The following is an 18,397-nucleotide window of genomic DNA, read 5'->3' as shown; positions in this document are numbered from 1 at the left end:
CGTGACATGCTATCCGCTGAAGATTGGAGCCAAATTTTCATTCAAAAAGTTAAATGGCGCTCCTTCCCTTCCGAGCCCTGCCGTGCGCCCAACCAGTGGTTTACCCCCACATATGAGGTATCAGCGTACTCAGGACAAATTGGACAACAACGTTCATGGTCCAGTTTCTCCTTTTACCCTTGGGAAAATAAAAAAATTGTTGCTAAAATATCATTTTTGTGAATAAAAAGTTAAATGTTCATATTTTCCTTCCGTGTTGCTTCTGCTGCTGTGAAACACCTCAAGGGTTAACAAACTTCTTGAATGTGGTTTTAAGCACCTTGAGGGGTGCAGTTTTTAGAATGGTGTCACTTTTGGGTATTTTCAGCCATATAGACCCCTCAAACTGACTTCAAATGTGAGGTGGTCCCTAAAAAAAATTATTTTGTAAATTTTGTTGTAAAAATGAGAAATCACTGGTCAAATTTTAACCTTTAGAACTTCCTAGCAAAAAAAAATTTTGTTTTCAAAATTGTGCTGATGTAAAGTAGACATGTGGGAAATGTTATTTATTAACTATTTTGTGTCACATAACTCTCTGATTTAACAGAATAAAAATTCAAAATTTGAAAATTGCGAAATTTTCAAATTTTTCGCCAAATTTCCATTTTTTTCACAAATAAACGCAGAAATTATCGACCTAAATTTACCACTAACATGAAGCCCAATATGTCACGAAAAAACAATCTCAGAATCGCTAGGATCCGTTGAAGCATTCCTGAGTTATTACCTCATAAAGGGACACTGGTCAGAATTGCAAATAATGGCCAGGTCATTAAGTTCAAAATAGGCTGGGTCATGAAGGGGTTAAATTTGCAAAAATTTCTACATTTCTGATTTTTTTTTCAGTCAAGATGGGGTGCAGAGTGTACATTAATGAGAAAAAAATAACTTTTTTGAATTTACCAAATGGCTGCAATGAAACAAAAAAGTGAAAAATGTAAAGGGGTCTGAATACTTTCTGTACCCACTGTACATTTATTCACGCCTGCAGGAGATGTGTTGTCTCATGGCTCGTGCCCTGGTTTCATGGATTCACTCCACGTCATAAATTCCATTATGTTTTCGATCCTAAGGAATTCAGATTACTGCACAATCTCTCCTGAAATGGGGAGCAATATTAGTTTCTCTACTCTTCTGGTCAGGACTCATAGTAGCTCCAATGGTCCACCATAAATGAATGCAGCTCTGGTTTAGTGTTGGAGTTCTCCCATCACACATATGTTGTTGAGGATGTAACGTTTTTTTACCTGTTCATTCTGTATGATAGTTTGATTGTGGTGGGATCGGCCTGTCTCACTTATCTGAGGCTGTAACTCCCTGGGAGTGTTTAAAAAAGGTTTCAATTACCAAATGCCTGAGATCTAAATTGAAGATCCCTCAGCTCTGCACTGTTATAAAAAGTTCTATTTAAATGTCTAATATTTCTTCTTGACATTCATCTGACAGAAAATACTGGTCCTTACGATAGTTTACATTGCTAAGGCTGGTTTCACATTTGCGGTTGTGTCCGCAGCATTTGTGCCGCAATTTTCCGCATGCGTGGTGTAATCCTATCTTTAACATTAGGGACGCAAGTGTCTGCGATCGGTTGCGTTTTGCCGCGTTTGACGACACATGTGTTGTTTCGTTGTCTGCGGCTTGGCGCGGTTAACACTACATGTTGTAATTTCAGAGGCGTGAATTTGCCGCCTCGAAACGTATGCGGTTGTTAGCGGAAGTAATGTGGCGAAAAACACATTTCAGTCTATGTGAACGCATGCCTTCGCAAGCACATGCATTTGTTTGCGTTTGTGAACGCATGCGTTATACCACAGGAAAACCTGTCTAGACACTGAATAGCCTCCCCCACATACAAGGTGATAAAAAGAGGGAGTGCATTTACAGGTCACAACTATGCAGACTGGGAAGAAGATCAGACGCTGGAAAGAACCTGGGAGGAATCACCACTTTGGACAATGTGAGTATCAAAGCCAATGTCTGTATTTTCTTTTTTCTCTCTCTATATGTCCTAATAATTTCTGTCTATTTTTTCTTGCTGCATGCATCAGAATGTCATCTTCTTCTGAGGAGCAACGTCTTGGGCCTGAACAAGGTGGAAATGACAGTGAAGTGACTACTCACCTCCTCAGATTGGTAAGTTTTCTGTCACATCTACACATGTGACAAATTTTTTTTTTTCTTTTTTAGAAGTTCTTCAACTGCGGCAGAGGCCGAGCAGGAGCAGCGTGTGGCAAGGCGGCGTGTAAGTATACCTGACTGATTGTACCCTGTTTACGGTATCCTGACTTTACTATTCTTGATTGTTCACTTATTTACTTTGCTCTTTCTTTACCTTTTTCTTCTTAACTCCTTTTTTTTTTTCTTTACTTTGAATATACTTGCCTCTTTTCTGTCTCTGTTGTTTTCTATCTTTTGCTTATGTTAATGTCTCCAACATTAATGTATTTATTTATTTTCTAGGTTCCAGAACGGGATGAGGACCTCATTGATAACGATATCCTCATCTCACTGGTCCATGAGCGAGTCCCGTTGTGGGACACCCGGGTTCCGCAGCACTCAGACAACGTGACGATCCAGCGGCTATGGAATGAGGTGGCCCAAGCGATGTGGCATGGCTGGGACAACGCCCCGGCTCGGGTCCACAAGGCATTTCGTAAGTATTGCAATGTGGTGTGATGCAGCAGTGACCTTGGCTGGGATCACACAACTGTGTGTGATGAGAGGAACTCCTGAGAGTTTCTCTCATCACACACAGTTGTGTGTTCCCGGCCAAAAGTGCATTGTCTAACCATTATTTTTTTTTCAACAGTGCTCAAAGTCAGAACACATTGGCGTTCGATGAAGGATCGTTTCAACAAGGACCTTCGTCAAGAGAGCCGGGTGCAAGGATCAGAAAAGATAAGCATCTGCTGGCATTTTTGAGACCAGTCCTTGCCCAGAGAACGTAAGTATTTTTGTGTTGCATTGGATTGTGTTGTATTGCCTAATCTGTATTTTTCAATTCCACAGGAGTTGGCGCTTTTACTATTATAAATGTTTTGTACTAATGTTTTTTTGGGTTTTTTTGTTCATAGCACCTGGAACAGCACTCTTGACCCTAGTTCTAGAGCAGTCCTTCATCAAACAGCCACGGACCCATCACAGCCATCCAGCAGCGCAGCAGCAAGTGGGCATGAAACACAGACTGGAGACCAGGAAGCTGGTCCATCAGGTGTTTCCCTGTCCCAGTCCTCTGCCTCTTTTTTGGGGGCTCTTTCCAGCAGTGGCAGAGGGCCTCGGACAGTTTTTGCACTTGAGCTCGATCTTTCACGATGGACTCCAAGGTGATGGGTGATAGACTGGATTGTGGCTTAAACCATATGAATACACTTATCCAGGATGTCACCATAGACCTTTACCAAGTGAAAGCCGACCTCCAGAGTCCAGCACATCATTTATTTTTTATCAAATAGAAAAGGGCATGTCGGAAAACCTTACTCCTGATCTCCTTCTTAGTGTCATGCATGAGTCCAATGCTGCTTACGTGCAGGCTATGCAGCAGACTCGATATTTTCAGCAGCCAGTGGTGGCATTTCCACCTATGCCAACACTGTCACGCTTGACCTCAATGCCGAGCTCTGCTGCATACCACTGCATGGCCACAACCATTCCAAGCACTGCCGGACACCACTACAGCGCCACCATCATGCTGAGTGCTGTTGGACATCCCACCGCCACCACCATGCCAACTGCTGCTCCTGCTTGGACATCCTCCCCTGCCACCACCATGCAGCAGCAACAGCATCCGGATCAGGACAGGTTGGCCACCATCACCAGGTCCCAGCTGCAGCAGCAGCACCCGGACCCTGGCATGCTTTTCACCATCACCAGCATGCAGCAGCAGCAGCACCCGGACCCTAGAATGGCTTTCACCACCACCAGGATGCAGCAGCAGCACCCGGACCCTGGCATGGCCTTCCCCACCAGCACCATGCAGGAGCTGGACTCTGGCATGGCCTTCCCCACCACCACCATGCAGCAGCTGGACCCTGGCATGCTTTTCAGCACCACCACCATGCAGCAGCAGCACACGGACCATCACAGGTCGGCTACCATGACCAGGCCACAAGAAATGAGTCCACCGAGGCTCCCCAGAGCGCATCGCCGATCCCAAAAATGGAAAGAGAAATAGAAAAAGCGGACTATTGAGGTCCCCCCCCCCCCTCACCTCCCAATGTGTCTGTGATGTCAGGTTTGTCTCGCCCTTCTAGTGTGTCTCTGCCTTCCCATGCCTCCAGTACCATCCCTGAACTCCCTGACGCCACTAGTTTAATTGCCCCTTCTCCTGCAACCCCTGCATCGTCTTTAGTCAGCCAGGCCTGACAGCTACACACACCCCAGTTCCGTCACTCTACCCCAAGGCGGCGCAGTTAATTTTATTTATTTTTTTTATAAATGTTAATGTTTTTTGCCCCAATACTGTTTGGTTATTTGTGTTTTTCACCGCCGGCAACACACACCATGCGCTGAATACTTTGTTTTTTGGCCACCTCATAGCTCCAGGAGTTATTAAGTAGAACACTGCAGCTTTGTGTGTTTGGTATGGAGCTATGAGTTGTCAAAAAATAATATTACTTGTATTTTCTCCATAATCTCTTCACTCTGCTTAATCTATGTGACGCAGACTGAAGAGACAATGGCGGTAATACAAAGCAGATCTATACTCAACAGGTCATGTGTCATAAATAGCGAGTTCATGATGCACAAAACTCTGCATCTTGAACTAATTATTTATGACACCGGACTTGGTGAGTAGAGAACTGCCTTGTATAACCTCCCTTTTCTCTTCAGTCTACATAATCTATTTCACACAAACTGAAGAGACAATGGAGGTCATACAAGGCATATCTATACTCACCTGGACAGACAATAGTGAATTCATGAGGCTGGGTTTTGTGCATCATGAAGTTATTATTTCTCACACATGAACTGGTGAGTATAGATCTGCTTTGTATTATACCTCCATTGTCTCTACAGTCTGCGTCCAATAGATACCGCAGAACAGATTCAGGATGTAAATGAAGTCAACTACCTTACCACTAACAACATAAGTGGTTTTTAGAGGATAGACATAGGAGATTCGGTACAGGTATCAAAACACGTTGTTTATTAACAAAAAATATTAGTAACATTTAAAACATAACTGGTACAGACCCAAACCCAACAGCACATTTTACACAATATTATCTTGCCATGCCACACGTTCGATGTCAGAAACAAAATAGGCAGCAAATTGGTCCCACATGTGGGCAACTTCAACACTTGATGCTGGTAATCTGGCAATGGGTTTGCAACTGGTTCATCCAGTTCAATGTTGGGTCGCTCCTTAGCCATTATGTAATTGTGGAGAACCACACAGGCTTTGACAACCTCATCGACTGTCTCCATTTTTAGATTAATGGCTGTCCCAAGAATGCGCCATTTTGAGACAAGAATCCCAAAGGTACACTCAACTGTTCTTCGGGCCCTGGTCAGTCTGTAGTTATAAATCCTTTTAGTGTGGTTCAAGTCCCGACTGGAATATGGCTTCAGTAGGTTTTCACACATCTGAAAGGCCTCATCCCCAACCATAACAAATGGCATCGGTGGGCCTTGAGTGTTGGGGGAGAGGTCGTGACAGGGGAAAATTAAAAGTTTTGCCATACAAATGTTGGCCCATATCCGAGTTCTTGAAAGTCTGTGAGTCATTGCCACAGCCAAAAGCTCCAATATCCATGGAGATAAAGTGACAGTCCGCATCTGCTATTGCCACGAGCACTACAGAAAATTATCTCTTGTAGTTAAAGTACTTGGATCCAGATCTGGCAGGTTTGATAATGCGTATGTGCTTTCCATCCACTGCTCCCAAACAGTTATGGAAATTACACATTCTCCAGAATTTGTCGGCAATTTCTATCCACATGTCCGTGGTGGGTAGGGGGATAAATTCATCCCGGAGAATGTTCCACAAAGCCCGGCAGGTGTCCACAACTATTCCAGACAAGGTGGAAATTCCAAGCCGGTACTGAAAGTGGAGCGATGATAAGCTCTCTCTGTAGCCAGGAATCTGCCAAAAAAAAGAAATAAATTACAAACAATTACATTTATGATGGGGGTTTGCTAAACACATAAAGGAAAAATCAAATAATACATGGTAGAACAATAATAATTATGACAAGCATATGTTTAGAATTATTACAGACCTTATTGTGACCAGGAGACGTTCCTCTGCAGGAATCGCTCTATGGAGCTGGGTGTCCTGTCTCTGGATATCTCCTTGGACACGACCAAGGAAATCCTGAAAAGTCTCTTGAGACATCCTGGTATATTCTGGGAATTTGTCCAGGTTGGCATTAAGCTCGCCATATAGCGTGTGGTAGGCTCCATGGCTCTCCCGGAGTTCAATAATGGGGTGTCTCCAAAAACACCGACGCAGTGTCCTTCTCTGCCTTTCTCGATTTCTTTGTTGCTCCCAAGCAAATGCATAGGAAAGAAACAGCTTGATACTTAAATCCAGGTTGAAATAAAAGCTCTCTATGTGAAGATCCATCATGACACAGGATACAGTAGAAAAATCTGAAGATTTCAGCTGTCCAAAGGTCTATATATAGATAACCCATAATACACGCCCACTGTAGTCCCATTGGCAGTGTCTGGTTATCTAGATTTTTCTCCTGTTAAATTTTTCACTATGCGCACAGAAAATGCAAACGCATGAAAAAGCGTGTAAACTTTGCGTTTTTTTTACTGCATGCGTTACCTTATGCGTCTAGAAAAACGCGTTTGCATGCGGTTTATCGTGTGTTTCAGGTTGCGGATTAAACGCTGTGGATTCTACCGCAAATGTGAAACTAGCCTTAGAGCCACAGAGTCCCATACCGATAGTTTATATTGCTTAGGGCCATCGAGTCCCATACTCCAATTACTCCAGAGAAGATTCACCACTACTCAGTTTTTTTTTTCCTGAGGATGTGTTATTGTCTATAGTCACAGTTTTGCCCATTACCCTTCAACTTCTTTAACCCCTCTTCATGGATTTGAACTTGCACAGAGACCCCTAGCCTTGGAGCACAGTGTTACCTATTGTTCTGTGGAGTAAGATGGGAAGAAGAATAGACAGATAACCGTGTCAGAACCAAGAGGCCAGAGAAAATACTTACTCGGGAGACATAAGAGTAGTCAGTAAACAGGCTGGGGTCACAACAGGAAACAAATACAGAAGTCGGGAACTGAGCACAGAGGACTGAACAATAAGAGATCAAGGCTGTATCTGGCAGCTTCTGACAATATGCTTCAAGCTGTAGTAAGGTGTGGTGCTTTCGAAGTCCAACTCTGATTGCCCAAGGTGTTCTCAATCTCAGGCGGACATATTGCATGAGCTTTGGCATTGTCCCAGATTGTCTTCCTATTGGATTGTAGTATTGAGCCGCATCGGAGTGGTGTATGGGTACGTTATCCCTAGGGATCCATTGATATCTATATTAGGGTATGTGGAGGAAATATTAACTGACAATACGACTAAAATTGTAATTGCAAGATTATTGTTTGCTGCAAGGAAGCTGCAAAATATTGGGTTAGAGAGGAGCCTCCGTCCAGACGCGTATTCATTGCTGAAACGAACAACTTAATTGAGCTTGAGAAAAGTATTTACACCAGGAGAGACGAGCTGGATTTCTTCCATAAACTATGGCAGCTGTGGTTGGATAGGATTAATTAATGTTATACCAGTATATAGTATTATAGAGTACAACTTATGGTAAACTGGAACTCTGTTTGATATTGTCAACTATGGACGAATTATTGTTTGCTCCTGATATGGTCTCCATCGGGGGTTAATTTACTGTAAAACATAAAATACGTATGAACATGTGATCTGTTGTAAATCTTGTTATGGTTAATACAAATTTATCTGATTAAAAAAGATGTGGTGCTTTCCAATTGGCTAAAACAGGGAGCAGATTACTGCAGCTGATAGCACACATACCCATACGGCCAGACTGGATGGTACTACAGATGCCAGGCACCCTAATCTTAGTGGCTGGGCAGAGCCTGCACCGCCAAGAGCTTCTGGTTCCAACCCCACCTCTGTTACCAGCATCGCCTGCAGAATGAGTAAGGCCGCGTCTCGTGTCTGAAGCAGACGTTGCAGGAGCAGATCCCAGAGGAGATGGGGCACACCATTTGCAGAATCCCTAATATGACAAAATTGCAGAAAACCAGAGCAGACGAAATCCCTTTAACCCCTTTCTGACCTCGGACGGGATAGTACGTCCGAGGTCAGAACCTCCGCTTTGATGTGGCCTCCGGTGGTGAGCCCACATTAAAGCCACGACATGTCAGCTGTTTTGAACAGCTGACATGTGCTCGCAATAGCAATTGCAATCCACCCTCCACTATTAACTAGTTAAATGCCACTGTCAAACGCTGACAGCGGTATTTAACTATTGCTTCCGGCCATCGGGCCGGAAATGCGTGCATCGCTAACCCGTGTTATGTGATCGGTGGTCAGCAATGCGTCGGCATGACAGCCAGAGGTCTATGGAAGACCTCTATGGTTGTTGATGCTTGATTGCTGTGAGCGCCACCCTGTGGTCGGCGCTCATAGCAATGCAGTAAATCTACATAGGAGCAAACTGAGCATAGCTCCTATGTAGCAGAGCCGATCAGGCTTTGCCAGCTTCTAGCCTCCCATGGAGGCTATTGAAGCATGGCAAAAGTAAAAAAAAAAAAAATGTTTTAAATATATGAAAAAAAAAATAAAAATTTAAATCACCCCCCTTTCGCCCCATTCAAAATAAAACAATAATAATAAAAAAAATACACATATTTGGTATCGCCGCATTCAGAATCGCCCGATCTATCAATAAAAATAACGATTAACCTGATCACTAAAAGGCGTAGCGAGAAAAAAAAAATTGAAACGCCAGAATGAGGTTTTTTTGGTCACCGAGACATTGCATTAAAATGCAATAACGGGCGATCAAAAGAATGTATCTGCACCAAAATGGTATCATTAAAAATGTTAGCACACAATAAATAAACCAACCCAACCCCAGATCACGAAAAATGGAGATGCTACAGCGAACGAAAAATTGTACTTTTTTTTTTTTTTTTTTTGCAAAGTTTGGAAATTTGTTTTACCACTTAGATAAATAACCTAGACGTGTTTGGTGTCTATGAACTCGTAATGACCTGCAAAATCATAATAGCAGGTCAGTTTTAGCATTTAGTGAGCCTAGCAAAAAAAGCCAAACAAAAAACAAAGTGTGGGATTGCACTTTTTTGCAATTTCACCGCACTTGTAATTTTTTTCCTGTTTTCTAGTACCCGTCATGCTAAAACCAATTATGTCGTTCAACAGTACAACTTGTACTGCAAAAAATAAGCACCACATGGCCATATTGATGGAAAAATAAAAAAGGTATGGCTCTGGGAAGGAGAGCTAAAAATGAAAACGCAAAACCAAATAAGCTAGAGTCATAAAGGGGTTAAAGTGACTCCATTTTGTACAATTATAATGCTCAATAAATTAATCTATTGGAATAGTGACTATTTTGACTCCACTGGCAATTTTCAGATATTAGCACGATCAGTGGATATTGCAAAGTGAAAACTGCAAATATCCCAAGTTATGACCCAACACATAGTGCCTAGATTGTGTACACGTGCAGTAAAATAAGTGGTTTCCTCTCACTATAGTAATGCCAAAAGCATGGATGCTTAATGTGGTTTGAGCATAGTCTAGTAAACTGTCATTATCTTGGTGAATAATTCAATAACTTTGCATAACTTGCCATTTTTACAGACCGTTTAAGTAGAAATGGTAAAAAATATAGAACTGAAGGATATTTTATTCTAAAATAATACTTGGTTTTATTATTGGCAGATAACTGTACCAGGAGATCAGCAGGACAGCTGACATCTTCAATGTTTAAATCAGATGATTATGAGATTCCACAGGATACAATTGAAGGGAATGCCATTACTCCAAATATACCATCACCCCTTCACAGCAAAGATCTGTCATCTGATCCTGTGGAACAGGTCCTATCTTCTGATTCATTACGGACTACTAAGGAAAATCAAAGTCACAAAATAAGCATTAAAAAACGAACTGCTCCTAAAGCAATGAAGACATATTCATTTTCAGAATATGGAAATAGTTTTCCCCTAGAAAAGTCCTTTCTCAAACAACAAAACCTTCACAAAGCAGACAATAGAATTTCTTGTTCCGAGTGTGGGAGATGTTTTAACCAGAAATCAGATTTTGTCAGTCACCAGAGAATTCACACAGAGGAGAAGCCATTTTCATGTTCAGAATGTGGAAAATGTTTTATTCGGAAAGCGCAGCTTGTTACCCACCAAAGAACTCACACAGGAGAGAAGCCTTTTTCCTGTTCAGAATGTGGGAAATATTTTACAGATAAAAGAGGTCTTATCAGACATCATATATCTCACACAGGGGAGAAGCCTTTTTCATGTTCAGAATGTGGGAAATGTTTTAAGCGGAAATCAAATCTTGTTAGCCACCACAAAACCCACACAGGGAAGAAGCCTTTTTCATGTTCAGAATGTGGGAAATGTTTTCTAGATAAATCAAGTCTTGTCATACATCATAGATCTCACACAGGGGAGAAGCCTTTTTCCTGTTCAGAATGTGGGAAATGTTTTAACCAGAAAGCGCATCTTGTTAGCCACCAGAAAACCCACACAGGGGAGAAGCCTTTTTCATGTTCAGACTGTGGGAAATGTTTTAACCAGAAATCGAATCTTGTTAGCCACCAGAAAACCCACACAGGGGAGAAGCCTTTTTCATGTTCAGAATGTGGGAAATGTTTTACAGATAAAAATGTTCTGATCAGACATCATAGATCTCACACAGGGGAGATGCCTTTTTCCTGTTCAGAATGTGGGAAATGTTTCAACCGCAAAGCAAATCTTGTTAGCCACCAGAAAACCCACACAGGGGAGAAGCCTTTTTCATGTTCAGAATGTGGGAAATGTTTTAACCAGAAATCGACTCTTGTTAGCCACCAGAAAAACCACACAGGGGAGAAGCCTTTTTCATGTTCAGAATGTGGGAAATGTTTTACAGATAAAAAAGTTCTTATCATACATCATAGATCTCACACAGGAGAGAAGCCTTTTTCCTGTTCAGAATGTGGGAAATGTTTTTCAGATAAAAAAGTTCTTATCAGACATCATATATCTCACACAGGGGAGAAGCCTTTTTCATGTTCAGAATGTGGGAAATGTTTCAACCGCAAAGCAAATCTTGTTAGCCACCAGAAAACCCACACAGGGGAGAAGCCTTTTTCATGTTCAGAATGTGGGAAATGTTTTAACCAGAAATCGACTCTTGTTAGCCACCAGAAAACCCACACAGGGGAGAAGCCTTTTTCATGTTCAGAATGTGGGAAATGTTTTAACCAGAAATCGACTCTTATTAGCCACAAGAAAAATCACACAGGGGAGAAGCCTTTTTCATGTTCAAAATGTGGGAAATGTTTTACAGATAAAAATGTTCTTATCAGACATCATAGATCTCACACAGGGGAGAAGCCTTTTTCCTGTTTAGAATGTGGGAAATGTTTTCCAGATAAATCACATCTTGTCAGACATCATAGATATCACACAGGAGAGAAGCCTTTTTCCTGTTCAGAATGTGGGAAATGTTTCAGCCGCAAAGAAAATCTTGTTAGCCACCAGAAAACCCACACAGGGGAGAAGCCTTTTTCATGTTCAGAATGTGGGAAATGTTTTACATATAAAATTGTTCTTATCAGACATCATAGATCTCACACAGGGGAGAAGCCTTTTTCATGCTCAGAATGTGGGAAATGTTTTAACCAGAAAGTGCATCTTGTTACCCACCTAAGAACACACACGGGGAGAAGCCATTTTCATGTTCATAATGTGGAAAATGTTTTGTGAAGAAACCATCTCTTTTTAGCCACCAAAGAATTCACACGGGGAGAAGCTTTTTTATGTTCTTAATTGTTTTTACATACTCACATACAAGTGCTTCTCACTAAATTAGAATATTATCAAAAGTTAATTTATTTCAATTCTTAAATGCAAAAAGTGAAACTCTTATATAGAGTCATTACAGAGTGATATATCTCAAGTGTTTCTTTCTGTTGATGACTACAGTACAGACCAAAAGTTTGGATACACCTCATTTAAAGATTTTTCTGTATTTTCATGACTATGAAAGTTGTACATTCACACTGAAGGCATCAAAACTATGAATTAACACATGTGGAATTGTATATTTAACAAAAAAAGTGTGAAACAACTGAAATTGTCTTATATTCTAGGTTCTTCAAAGTAGCCACCTTTTGCTTTGATGACTGCTTTGCACACTCTTGGCATTCTCTTGATGAGCTTCAAGAGGTAGTCTCCGGGAATGGTTTTCACTTCACAGGTGTGCCCTGTCAGGTATAATAGGTGGGATTTCTTGCCTTATAAATGGGATTGGGACCATCAGTTGTGTTGTGCAGAAGTCTGGTGGATACACAGCTGATAGTCCTACTGAATAGACTGTTAGCTGCTTTTTTCTTGCCATAATACAAATTCTAAGTAAAGAAAAACGAGTGGCCATCATTACTTTAAGAAATGAAGGTCTGTCAGTCTGAAAAATTGGGAAAACTTTCAAAGTGTCCCCAAGTGCAGTGTCAAAAAGCATCAAGCACTACAAAGAAACTGGCTCACATGAGGACTGCCCCAGGAAAGGAAGACCAAGAGTCACCTCTGCTTCTGAGGATAAGTTTATCCGAGTCACCGGATGGACTCTACATGCCTGGTTCCCACCGTGAAGCATGGAGGAGGAGGTGTGATGGTGTTTAAGTTTGTTCATAGCCATACAGATTCACAATTTTGGTCTAGTTTATATAGCCAATGTGAAGCAGAGAATCTTAAAATTGATAAGAGGTTTTTGTCAGTAAAAAAATTACAGAGAAAGCTTCAAAATGTCATGCACATGGTCCGAGAGTACAATAATTTAGTCTTTGAGAAAACTGAAACACAAACACATAAAGCATGTACTATCACACAAGACATTGATCATACTGACACACAAGGTGACACAAGAGTGTGACGGGGATTACTTGGATTGTCCAAATTGTTTGATATTGTCAGAACATATTGAACAAATTTAAGATCAAATTGATACTCGAACAGAGTTATTATCTAAATTGCACCAAGATATAAAAAAGGTTTCTGTTCTTACAAGATCAAACAAACATGAAGACAATGCGCCGCATCATTTGTACCAGACGCACAAGATCCAGATGTTTCAGTAGAAGATTTATAGGCAGATGAACTACAACGGAAAAACATTACTTGACAGAGCAGCACGAATTAAAAACATCTTCAGTTAATGAAAATTGTAGACGACATTCCAAACTTCCAGACCATACCTGAAGAAGGAGACAGGTGTCTCCGAAACGCGTTGTATTTTTTTGGTCCATATCGCCACCCATACCCTACCCTCCGTCACGTGTGCGGTCACATTGCGTACTACGGCTCACAAGTCCTGCGCAGGCGCCGATCGCACTAACCGCACCGAGGGGGTTTGGGATCTTCCTCCGAAACTTTGCCGTGTTATCTATAAGGACATAACGTATTGTTACCTGCCTGGCCAGTGAAGTGACATTCTAGGAATCTTTCTGGCAGCAGATCCTCATTCAGGACCGTCAACATTCCCTCCACGGATCCGTGGTAAGGATGAGAACTGACTTTCTTTTTCTCTGACCAGGAACGCCGGTTGGTCTGTTCATCTGCAATATTGGACTTTGTAGCATGTCAATTCAGTCTTTTATGTTTATTATCTTAAAATTGCTGACAGTGTAGGAGATTTTTGTCGACAGGCAGTTATACCAGCGCAGGTTTTGATGTAATCATTTATATGTGATCATCTATTTTACTTCAAGATATAAAAAAGGTTTCTGTTCTTACAAGATCAAACAAACATGAAGACAATGCGCCGCATCATTTGTACCAGACGCACAAGATCCAGATGTTTCAGTAGATTTATAGGCAGATGAACTACAACGGAAAAACATTACTTGACAGAGCAGCACAAATTAAAAACACATCTTCAGTTAATGAAAATTGTAGACGACATTCCAAACTTCAATGACAAGATGGATGCCTTTTATAATGTGGGAAAGATATATATCTTGGTACCGTGTTAGCCAGTAGATAGAAAAATATTTAAAGTTGACAGTCCTCAGTGGTTGATACCTTTTAATGGCTAACTGAAAAGATGGTAACAAATTGCAAGCTTTCGAGACTACTCCGATCTCTTCATCAGGCACAGACTAAAGCAAATTCTGAAGAATCACATATTTATACACAACACAGCACAGAACTGTCATTATGGGAGAGTGATAAGTGATAAACAGTTGTGTCCATGTGGGGTCATCATAACAGATGTCAGATGTTGTCCTCTGATTGGGGTCCAATCAGAGGACAACAAAACATTCACTCCATATCTAGGAACTTTCCAATACTTATGGACACAACTGTTAAAAGTTAAAAGTGGAAATGTGTTTGTCAAATTATTTGGGAGTATGTTATACCACAAAAAGAAATTTTCTTAAATGAAAAGGGGAAAGAATATAATTGAAACAACCTAATAATTAAGAAATGGGAAGTTAAAACGCTGGAGCATACACCAAATGAGGATCTGCTCCAGAAAATAAAAAACAATTAAAGAGTTTATAGGATCCTGAATTAAACTGACGAGAGAAATAATTAAGAAAAAAAAAACCTTTTATAATGTGATTGCGCAAACAGCTTCACCGTGCTGCAGAGAAACGACTTCAAAGCCAGAAAACATCCTGAGCTGAGGAGACTTCTATATGAAGGTATGTCTTATTGATTCAGGAGCCCAATTAAGTGTTAAGGTACCGCCACACTCAGCGATGCTGCAGCGATATAGACAACGAGCTGATCGCTGCAGCGTCGCTGTTTAGGTCGCTGGGGAGCTGTCACACAGACAGCTCTCTCCAGCGACCAACGATCAGGGGAACAACTTCGGCATCGTTGAAACTGTCTTCAACGATGCCGAAGTCCCCCTGCAGCACCCGGGTAACCAGGGTAAACATCGGGTTACTAAGTGCAGGGCCGCGCTTAGTAACCCGATATTTACCCTAGTTACCATTGTAAAAGTAAAAACAAAAAACAGTACATACTCACCTTCTGATGTCTGTCACGTCCCCCGGCGTCCACAGGGTTATGCACTGCTGCTCAGAGCTTCCTGCACTGAATGTGTCAGTGCCGGCAGTAAAGCAGAGCACAGCGGTGACGTCACCGACATCAGAAGGTGAGTATGTACTGTTTTTTTTTTTTTTTACTGTTGCAATGGTAACCAGGGTAAATATCGGGTTACTAAGTGCAGGAAAGACTAGAGGCGATTGCTTCTCTACCAATTCCAACATCACAGAAGGCATTGCGACATTTCTTGGGTCTTACAAACTTTTGAAGGGACTTCATTGAAAATTTTGCAGACAAGGCCAGGCCTTTGTATTATCTTTTAAAAGATGAAAATAGTGATTACTTTGGTCCTAGGGGTGATGAACAACAAACTTCATTTGAACAATTGAAAATGAATTTATAAAGTGCACCTGCTTTGTCCACAGTAGATCCTTCGGCTCCATTTGCGTTGCAAGTACACACATCAGAGGTATCTGTGTCCACAGCGCTTTGATCAGTATCGCTGCTGATCAGAGACTGCGCCATGGAAATTTTTCATTTTTAGCTAGTTAGTGTAGCGGACTTCGCAGTCTAAGCGATGTCCAAGTTTTTTTAGAAAAAAATATTACCGTATTTTTCGGACTATAAGACGCACCGGACTATAAGGCACACCCAGGTTTTAGAGGTGGAAAATAGGGAAAAAAATATTTGAAGCAAAAAAAGTGGTAAAATATTTAATAACATACTATTATATGTGGTGTTATTATATATAATAGTATGTTATTATGTTGGAAGCTGCGGGACCAGTGTGGTGTCTGTGAAGTACTATATGAAGATGCTGGAGGGTGAGTATAAGAATGGGGGCACGGGGCTTATATTGAAAGCACCACTCCAGCACTGCAAAATAACACTGGAGTGCTGCTTTAAAATCCCATGGGAGAACTATAACTCCCAGCATGTCCTGCAGATCCTGTGACATGCTGGGAGTTATAGTTCACTAAAGGAGTGGCAGAGTGCTTTATTGTGTTTTGTAAAGACTAACCTCTTAACTGTGGCAGCCAGCCTGTGGTGAGGTAAAAGCATCCCATGACTGCACACACAGAGCCCTCCCTCTTGTTGCCTCTCCACAGCACAGGTTATGAGGAAGCTGCAGATTCTAGGGTTGGAGTCTGAAGGACCTGTGATTATGTCAAGAAGAGGGAGGGCTCTGTGCTGCCATGTGATGCTCCAGTCCGCCCACTTCTGACATCACAGGTCCTCCTTGTGCACACTGAACAGCACTCAGCTTCAGCCCAGGAAGGTACGCAGTGATCTCCTCTCCCCCAGACCCTGCTGCTGCCTCCTAGTCCCCTTGACAAACGGATCTCCCCAGCTGCTGCAGGAATCAGCGCTGAGGAAACTATGTGTGTCCCTGCTTAAGTGCAGTATTCATTTGCTGCTCCCGGCTCACCGCTCAGCTGATAGGTGGGCAGGGAGTAGCTAATGAATATTCACTGCACTTAATCATCGGGACCACATGGTTTCCCCAGCACTGATTCCCGACAGTGGGGACATTTTTCCGCCTCCTGAAGTGGGATAACAGTGCGATCCCACTCGCTGCTGCCCCCCTCCCCACATGCTACATCCATACCATAAGACGCACCCACACTTTCCTTCCAAATTTGGAGGAAAAAAAGTGTGTCTTATGGTCAGAAAAATACGGTAGTTAGTATAGTGTAGTTTTAGATATAGCAAGGTAGCGTAGCCGGTGTCACAGCGTTAGTGACGACCGATCTTGCTTTAGAAATAAAAGTACAGAGTAGCTTTATAGGTAGGGAGGTAGCTTTTTTTTTCTTGCATAAAAAGTGCATTAGGAGAGCGTACATCGCATTGTTGGTGACGTCCGTTTTTCTTTTGTAAAAAAGAATTTTCGTTAGATAAATTTATAGGGAGGGCATTACACCATGTTCCAAATTATTATGCAAATGACATTTTTCTCGGATTTTCCTAAATGGTCGGTACAAATGACAGTCAGTCTAATAAAAGTCATCACCCGTTAGAGTATACATCAAATTTTATTGAAGAAACCTCCCAATGATAACAGTATAATCTCCAAAATGAATAAAAACTCAAAATGCACTGTTCCAAATTATTAGGCACAGTAGAATTTCAAAAAATTAGATGTTTTAAAGAACTGAAAGTGCTCATTTGTGGAATTTGCAGCATTAGGGGGTCACATTCACTGAACAAAAAAGCTATTTAACTCCAAAACATCCTAACAGGCCAAGTTACATGTAACATAGGACCCTTCTTTGATATCACCTTCACAGTTCTTGCATCCATTGAACTTGTGAGTTTTTGGAGAGTTTCTTCTTGTATTTCTTTGCATGAAGTCAGAATAGCCTCCCAGAGCTGCTGTTTTGATGTGAACTGCCTCCCACCCTCATAGATCTTTTGCTTAATGATACTCCAAAGGTTCTCTATAGGGTTGAGCTCAGGGGAAGATGGTGGCCACACCATGAGTTTGTCTCGTTTTATGCCCATAGCAGCCAATGACTCAGAGGTATTCTTTGCAGCATGAGATGGTGCATTGTCATGCATGAAGTTTGTTTTTGCTCCTGAAGGCACGTTTCTGCTTTTTATACCATGGAAGAAAGTTATCAGTCAGAAACTCTATATACTTTGTAGAGGTCATTTTCACACCTTCAGGAACTTTAAAGGGCCCTACCAGCTGTTTCCCCATTATTCCGGCCCAAAACATGACTCCTCCACCACCTTGCTGATGTCGCAGCCTTATTGGGACATGGTGGCCATCCACCAACCATCCACTACTCCATCCATCTGGACCATCTAGGGTTGCTCAACACTCATCAGCAAACAAGACTGTTTGAAAATTAGTCCTCATGTATGTCTGGGCCCACTGCAACCGTTTCTGCTTGTGAACACTGTTTAGGGGTGGCCGAATAGTAGGTTTATGCACCACAGCAAGCCTTTGAAGAATCCTACACCTTGAGGTTCGAGGGACTCCAGAGGCACCAGCAGCTTCAAATAACTGCTGCTTTGTAATGGTATTTTGGCAGCCGCTCTCTTAATCCAGTGAATTTGTCTGGCAGAAACCTTCTTCATTATGCCTTTATCTGCATGAACTCTGTCTGTG

The 18,397-nt window shown here is 41.7% G+C and overlaps 1 protein-coding gene across 1 annotated transcript in view; it reads left to right on the top strand.

Moving 5' to 3' along the window:
* LOC143766471 (uncharacterized) overlaps window positions 1–12,862 on the top strand; it is a 51,598-nt gene extending 38,736 nt beyond the window's left edge. The window contains exon 11 of the mRNA XM_077254182.1: window positions 9,947–12,862. Within this exon, the coding sequence (XP_077110297.1) occupies window positions 9,947–11,994 (2,048 nt within the window). The 3' untranslated portion in view covers window positions 11,995–12,862. The remainder of the gene's footprint in view (window positions 1–9,946) is intronic.
* The last annotated feature ends 5,535 nt before the right edge of the window (window positions 12,863–18,397 follow it).

The sequence above is a fragment of the Ranitomeya variabilis genome, chromosome 4 (genome assembly GCF_051348905.1).
Source record: "Ranitomeya variabilis isolate aRanVar5 chromosome 4, aRanVar5.hap1, whole genome shotgun sequence".
In the NCBI taxonomy this organism is placed as follows: Eukaryota; Metazoa; Chordata; class Amphibia; order Anura; family Dendrobatidae; genus Ranitomeya; species Ranitomeya variabilis.
This window is presented reverse-complemented; position numbering and strand designations above follow the sequence as displayed.